The following is an 8606-nucleotide window of genomic DNA, read 5'->3' on the forward strand; positions in this document are numbered from 1 at the left end:
ATTAATTGAGCTGAAACTCGGGTTAAACGAGCTGAAACGAACCTGCTGCAGCTGTTGACTGAACCAACAGTTTTGATTTTTACACAACAGTCCTTGCAGTTCTGGTTTTGACATAACTAGCCCCTAAAATTTGATAAATGGCCATTACTTGTTATAACTTGATTATCAAAATACTTAAAAGAATTGTAACCGCATGTTTACAGTCTGTATGTAGAATCGTTCATGTATTTCTGATCTGTATCAGGACCTACAAAGACAAAGGATCCTAAAAGAATAAACGATTCCAGTTCATTCAACATAAACAACAGAAATCTCCCGACTAAAGATTCATAATTTGCTAACTTAATTATGGTTTTCTTGTTCTCCTTTTCTACTTCCACATACCCATTCATAAAAAAAATATAAAATAAAATAAAATAAAAATAATAGTAATAGTAGCTTTTAAATCCCGAAAGAACTATCTTGATCATTCTTTAGTTCTCATGATAGTAATGCTACCTTTTCCTCCTTTGGTACGAATCTTGGTTTTACAAACAACGGGTTTTCCTGAAAAAGATGAAGTCGGGTATGATTTGGTGACATTTTTGTCATTTTTCCTTGATTTCCATGGTGACAGAGTAAGTATTTCTTGGTTTTTGTCTTTAAGAGTAACGGTTCCTTCCATATCACATGGTTTTACAAAGGCTCTTTTCCTGCACATTACAAGATGGCAAGATAAACGGGTCAAAATTAGTTTTTGTGGAAACAGGTCAAAATGGGGCCTCGTAAAACGGGTTCTCATAAAACAGGCCAAAATGAATCTTCGAGAACAAGCGTCAAAATGGGTTCTTGTGGAAACAAAACAAAATGGGTTCTCCTGAAACAGGTCAAAATGGATTCTCATGAAAACATGTCAAAATGTATATGTGAAACATGTCAAAATGGGTAATGGTGGAAAACAGTGGAAACGGGTTAGGATTCTTTTGAAAATGAGTTAAAATAGGTTCATTTGAAAATGATTTAAAATGGATTCTCATGAAAACATGTAAAAATGGGTCCTCGTGAAAAACGGTCAAGACGGTCAAGGTTGATCACTAATTTTGAAGTAATTAGTTGATATTGTGACCTATAAAACTAATTAATAGGTATAGTACTCCATATAAATTATCAAAAATGATCCGTTTGAAAAAAAAATTATCAGAAAAGAAATGATAATTTATTTGGAATAAACCTAAAGAACAAAACATAAACTACTTAAAAACGTAGCAAACCTTTTAAAGATGATGCTGAAAAAAAAATAAAAAATTTACGAGAACAGTTGAGCTCTAGAACCGTAAAACCCCCGTTCCAAGATTCAGAATCGTTTTGACTCTACAGTAATCAATTATACAATAAAAGCAATTTATTGGTAAATGTAAATTTTAAAAATCTTAGAAAGATTTGCGTACCTGTAATATGAATGTGAAAAGTATTGGAACCAAAAGGATTCCTGTTTTGGACATATTGGTAATTGAGTTAATTATTTTGGTGAAGATACTAAATTATTAAATTATAAACTTCGAATGTATTTGAAAGAAACATACAAATCGTCAACGTTTAAATGCATTTGCGTCTCATTTATTAGACAGTCGGTTAGCCATTCATCTGAAGACCGATCTAGTAGATCCAGGCCCTCGTTACCCGTTCCAGGTGTATCATCTGATAAACAATAAAAATGATAAAGTTATCATATTAGCGTAGTGTTTGGTATGCTAAAATCACCAAAACACAATAAAATAGATTCTTGAGTCAAACCTGCAAATCCATTGACCCATTGAGTTATATTAGGTAAAGCTTCATCCAGTGAAGCCTCCCTCACCTGATCATAAGACAACGAGCATCATCAAACATTGCAATGAGGCAATCCTTCGGGTAACTTTTTTTATGAGTCAAAAATTTCAGATGTGCATTAAACTGAAAAACCGATCTGTCACCTTAAAAAACCAAACGGAAATTAACAAAGTCAAAACGAAAACCGACATTTTGGTTTTATCTTTTCATATAAACTGAACTTTCAGTTCAGTTTCAGTTTTACATGTAATTATAACTCACCAAACCAATTTTATAGATTCTCATTTGTATACATCAAATTATTAGAGAGACTGTTTTACATTTAATCTATACTTAACAAAATAATTAGGCACAAGTTCGTTATTTTGGGCCACTTCTTTTTCGGCTCAAAAGTTTCAACATGAAACGAAAAAACAGAATCCAAACCCAAAACCGCAATTGGCGGTTATCAAAAACTCAAAAACCTAATTTCAGCTTTTTGGTTAAGCAAAACCGACCCCACATCATTTCAAGTTGAAGCTAATCATTTGTTGCAACAAGGATAAAAGTACCTTGGATTATAGATACACATATGTTAAGTCCTCATGACAATGTGGCATAACATCCACACCAAAAATTTCGTCCTCAAAATGCAGCATTTTGCGTCTCTTTGCTTGTGAATAGGATTCTCTACATGTTTCTGTTTCCTTATTTATATTTTCTGTATAAACATATAAATGTCACAAATTCATACTTATGATAGAACAAAATTGCATGTTTATTTTAACAGATAAAATCTACCATAATTGGTATGTTGTTGATCCAAATAATCCCAAAAGGACTTTGTGGGTGTGGTGTTTAACACATACGAAAGATCGCCTTGATTTTCATTTGCATTGCTCCATAGGCTTCTAGTAGTATCTGCTTAATGCCATTTTACCATATCAAACAAAACAAAACAAAACAAAAAAAAAAAATGTTACTCGTTATAAAATAATCTATGTGGCGAGTCTTACTTGTTTGCAAACCATAATCTTCATTTTGCCAATCCCATATGCTGAAATTCAATAAAAATGATCAACAAGACACTACGCCAAATATGACATGTGATCACACTTAAAAAAAACGCTCTGACGCGCACTTCAATTAAATGTGACTAAAAGTCATTAATAACATTTTAAAAAATTCTAGCCTTCTTTAGCGACATTTATTGGGAGAACATGTGACGATTGCTACCCTTTAGTTAATTGTTTTAAATGGAATGCCTTATTCCACTGAGAAATGTTAGCACACTTTTATGTTGCCAAATCCATCAAAATGTTAGTATGACCGTATGATACCTAGTGTAATACACCTTTGTTACACTTGAGTTGAAAAGTTTTGTGTGACGAAAGGCCTACGGCCAATCTTTTTACGTATGGCGAAATTGATGCAGTGTGAATTGCATATTATTACTGTTTAAAGTTTAAACGTACTATTTAATAAACTAGTAGATATAGAGGGGTGTGATTGTCATTTTGTTTATGAGTTTGAGGCATAAGCATAACCACACATAACAAAACAAATAAACTCACAAATAAATATTAATTCCTCAACAAACAAAGATGGCACCTACTTGTCATCACTATTGTTGTTCATTTGAGCAATAATCAACACTGAAAGAAAGAATTGGGTTGTGAACGATATGAAATTATAATCGAAAGAAGCACACACAGTTGAAGTGTGTTAAGAAGACGAAGAAGAAGAATATAATCATGGAACCGCTATAGCGTGTGTTATTATGTAGAGGTACAGGATTATAAACTTTCCCCACTAAAATAACTTCATTCTTCATCATAAATGTAGTCACGGGAGACTTGATTTTTCAATCATGATTTTTATTTACTAGTTAGGTGAGTATAGAAGATAAATATTTAAATCTTAAATTCAATTTACGGTATTTGGTGTGTAGTATGGTATTTTTTAATATATTAGTTGAGGGTTCTAGTTCTGTAGAGATAGGGTCCTAAACTCATTTGTGGACCAACCATAGTTATCTGTAGCCTCTTTTCACCCTTTCACCCCACTGATCAACTCTTAGTAAACGTGTTGATCAATTCTTTATGCAAGTAATAGAAAACATGAATATAATATTAAACCTTTGAACTGAGGAAGCATGAATCATCATCATACGATATAAACATATGATCTAGTATTTGATTATAGTGATTTAGTACAATTAGGGCTAATGTGTGTTAGTGTGTGTTTTGTGAATCAACTGGACAGAGTTTAGATAGCATTTCGTTAAATAATAATCAGATTCGTTAATCACTTCATAATTTACTGTATATATATAGAAATGATTCCATTCGCTAAAAAGCCTAGCGAATGGACTGCCATATGCTATGACATTCGCTAACAATCCTAGAAAATGGTCTATAACAAACAGAACTCATATGCTGAACATCTTAGCGTATGGACTATCTAAACCCAAAACCCCATTCACTAAACAACCTTAGCGAATGGGCAACCATAAGTTGCAATTTTAGTCCCTAGACTATTACAAAAGACCAAATACTTGTAAACAAAGACCGAGACGACAAATCATGTATCGACATGAAACAGTTACAACACTGAGAGAAACAACAACAAAGTATGATTTATATGACATGATGTCAACTTAGTCGAGTTGCCCTTTAGTATGTATAGTTAAGGATGGGGTTTAGGGTACTTAATTCTCACAATTAGCACGCTAATTTAATTTGTATGTTAACTTTCCTCTATATACATATATACACACCCAAGAGGAACCCCTTTAGCCATCAACAATTCTAAACTAATATATAATAACGTGTGATGACCATATACATAAATATATAAAATATATTTTTTTCTTACATTCTCCCACTTGACAGAGTAACCATTTATTATGAGTATTTGATAAGTCTAATAAGAAGTTAATACTTGTTCTAGCTTTATACTCAAACTAGAGATGAAAAATACTGTCATTGAATTGAACATCACCTCAAGACCCCATTAATCATATTGCAGCCCTTATTTAAAACATAAGCAGTTATCATCAAAATTTTCAGGTAATCCCTTCAGAGCATTTGATTTGTATTGTAATTTTTCTTTATGTCATTATGCATGCAAAACATAGAGACATACAAAATCAAAACTGATGAGGAAAGTTAGTAGTTAATCATTCATAGTACAATGCACTTACGCATAGTCATCAATAAGCCCGTCATTACTATAAGCGCTTTTAATATTTATGGGTGATAGACTTTTAGTTAGAATATCCTTAAGCATATCGTGAATGCTTTCGATATGAAAATTTAGCTTCCTTAATTTGTTCATAAACAAATAATTAATTACATATCAAAATTTAATACAACACCTCTCGAACTTTTAGTGTTTGAGAAAACATTATAGATGACTTTATCTGAGTGAGTATTCAAAATATAATTTAGATGGTGTTAATAAAGTTATGAGTCAATGCGTCAACTGATAAATTTTCAACCAAATTCATTGAGAATTGCGTTGTTATGTCATCATAACTTAGGTTATTGTTATCAGCTATGACTCATCCATGAGATAGATTGACATAAAAACATTTCTCGAAAATTACATTATGTTATCTTTGAATATATTAAAGTTTAGAGTAATCAACCAGTTTGAGTTCTTACTTCTTCCTTTAAATTATTGTCGCTCGTTTCCCGTAAAGATATTTTAATACTCATTTAGATGCTTCACATTATTCTAGATATATCTAGTGTGTTGAAATTTGAGTAATACCTGAACGAGTATAGACTTAAATCTACATAAGGTTTCTACTTAATGAAGCATAAAGAAATAGTTTCAGTGATCTTGTTATCCTTTAAAGGAGAGTTATATTATTTGTCACATGCATAAGAACCCATTTAAGGTATAACATATGGAACAAAACTAACTTCCATTTAGGTCTATCTCAGAATGTTATGATATTTATCACATAAGGGATATCTTTGAGATCTATCATATAAAAGCATGTGTGGACAATGTTTTGACTAATGTAACATATACTTGTCAAAGGAATGTCGTCTATATAAGGACAAGTATGTTTTTAGTTGCTCCCACTCATCTTGAGGTAGGTATATCGATCGACGTGGATCTTGATGAAAGTAATTGTACAACTATTTCATCACATTTTGATTTTTTGCATTAACCCATACATGGATTTTATTGATTTATAGATTAAGTGTTCTTTGACATTCAGTTTAGAATTTTCAGGTTGATTTATGAACATGTAAGTCATTTGTTAAGAAAAGTTGCTTTAATGTTCATCTAATGTAGCTCTTAAGTATTATGAGTTACTTGAACAGTAATGATCCTCAAAGAAATATTTGTTAATATATTTAAAAAGATTCGTTAATGATTTATTCCTTTTTGTATATAACCTTTAACCATCAATCGTTCTTCGTAGTGTTTTAATGTTTGTATTAGGATTTGGTTTAGTTATGAACACTCTTAGGTGATTCAAGAAAAATTCAAAATTTTATTCTGACTTATGAAGTCAATTATGATTGATGCTAACGGTTTAATTATAAGGGTTTTATGAGTACACTTTCCAACATTCATTTCATATTTAGATAGGGAGGCTACATAATCATCAATGTTAGTAGGTCTTAAAACCAAGATGACCTCCTGAGTTGTTTATTAGATGTTTTAGTTTTGTGGATTAGCTCTTGGTTAGGTTGCTATCATTTTCAGGATTCTAAATGTGTAAGAGTTGGTGAAGTAAGAGGTGTAATCGGAGTTAAATTTGGAGTAAAATTTAATGACTCTCTTCCATTCGCCTCTTGCAATTCTGAAAAGTCATTTTAAGGTGTCGGTCCGGTATAGCTCACTCACTAGCTCAATCACTCACTGTCGTAACCCACACATATGTGTTGACAAGAAGGTTAACGACTTACTATTTTTGTAAAGAACAACAGAATATTAAAGGCGGAATCATAACACTCTAAATGTTGCTCAATGGACATGAAAGTAACAAACACACAATGTAACTCAAAATATTTCCATATATATTATGATAGATACAATGAAAATCAATTAGGGGTTAAATATGGAATGTCAGGATTTATGGCGGCTTTCCGTACAGGAGGGAGACAACCGTCAAATCACGATATTTGCTCTGGTCCATTGTTCCGTCGTGTGCCATCGGAGTGCTCTAAAATTTTCCTTTTATAGGCCTACTCTGACACCTGACATTCCCTTTTAGAAACCCTATTTATTGATATAAAACATATTCAAACATATTACAAAATATTCTAAGTGTAAATAGGTCTTCAGGCAAGCTTTGCAGCTTTATCTTTTAGCGAGCAGACCTGGTAACCATTAAGTGTGCCGGGGAACAGTTCTCCGGGCAAGCTTTACTGAGAATATTTTCCTTAGAAAATAGTCATCTAGCAGACTTCAATCCTCTTGACCATATCAAACTTTGCTCGATAAAGTCCTACGAGCAAACTTGTTCTTCACAAATCCCTTCAACCTTTTGTTAACTTAACTTATTTGAACATACCCTTGCTGGTAACACTGTAGCTTGCTTTGATTTGAACCTTTCTCTCTTTAGAAGTCAAGTCATTTCTTTATCAACTTCCTTTGTTTATTATGAATAAACCTTGCTAGATTCACCAAAATACTTTGTTTGAGCTTGGTTTAGTCAAGAGTTTGCTCTGAAACAAACCTTGCTTGACTTGAAGAACAACATTGCTAGACAAAGTGAACCTTGTTCGTTCTATCACTTAAGAGGAATTCCAGAAGATAACTTTGTTGGGATAGCAAAATACCCTGCTAGAATTAGTATAAGCTTGCTAGGAGGCCTAAGTTTGATCGGTTTCCATACTTAACCATTTTCAGGGAGGTTGAGAAGATTCCAATCTTCATTAGGTCTTTTCTCATCCCAACATAAGGACTTTTACTGCTCCCACTGACCTTGGAAGCCTTTAAGAAATTTGCATGCTTAAGGTCAATATGGAATAACAAACATATTCTAATTGAGAAACAAATTAATAATATTAGTCGTTATAATTTTTCTTGGTGAAGATAATTTTAGTAAGAAATCTAAGTATGTTCATGTTTAAGCAATAATGAAACTTTTGTGAGAGACAAATTTTGATGGAACAGTGTTGTGATGGAGCAATTTCTTGTACAAGATGTGAAATTGAGATAATGACAAATTTTCATTTATTGCCTCTTGCAAATCTTGCAAGTTATGATTAAGACACTAATCCTCCCACTGATCTTCGAATCTCGAGGAAATCTACATGAGAAGTTTCAATGATGTACATGACTTGGGAACCTGTCATTCATACGTTAGACTTGATTTGATTTCCTTAACGTTTAGATGTCAAAAGAAACTTAGGGACATAATTAGAAGAAATCGTATCAAGTATATATGATTGGATCTCTTTAATACAGTAGACCATATAACAACTTAGATACAAGTAGATAGTCTATAATGATAAAGAAATTATGCTTGGATATTCTGTTTCGAATAAGTTCCACGAATGTTATTGAAATGTAATTTATGGAGGGTCCATACTTATTTATTCCTTAAGCCAAGTAGTGTTTAGGGCATCTAACAAAAGATTATAAATTACTAAGAGTGAGATTAGATGAAAAAAATCATCCACATCAATCATGTCATGATTTCTCATGAGATTTAGTTTCAATTGATGAAATTTATAGATCTCATTTGTCTTTTGATAAGTTCTCATATTCATGATAACAAAAGTTGTAAAATGTATAGTGTCATCTAGTTTTATCTTATAAATGATTCTATCCAGATATTGATA

At 32.1% G+C, this 8606-nt stretch overlaps 1 protein-coding gene across 1 annotated transcript; it reads right to left on the reverse strand.

Annotated features, from left to right (window-relative positions):
• Positions 1–441: 441 nt before the first annotated feature.
• On the reverse strand, positions 442–3426 carry LOC143592247 (protein XRI1-like). Its single transcript, XM_077072202.1, has 7 exons — positions 3404–3426; positions 2805–2845; positions 2590–2709; positions 2370–2509; positions 1774–1837; positions 1563–1677; positions 442–692 (listed from the first exon to the last, which is right to left on the reverse strand). Exons 1-7 carry the CDS (start codon positions 3424–3426, stop codon positions 467–469), a joined length of 729 nt encoding a protein of 242 aa, XP_076928317.1. The 3' UTR covers positions 442–466.
• Positions 3427–8606: the final 5180 nt, after the last annotated feature.

The sequence above is a fragment of the Bidens hawaiensis genome, unplaced genomic scaffold (assembly GCF_021521415.1).
Source record: "Bidens hawaiensis isolate Kalapana, Puna unplaced genomic scaffold, B.hawaiensis_p1.1 tig00040629_1, whole genome shotgun sequence".
NCBI lineage: Eukaryota > Viridiplantae > Streptophyta > Magnoliopsida > Asterales > Asteraceae > Bidens > Bidens hawaiensis.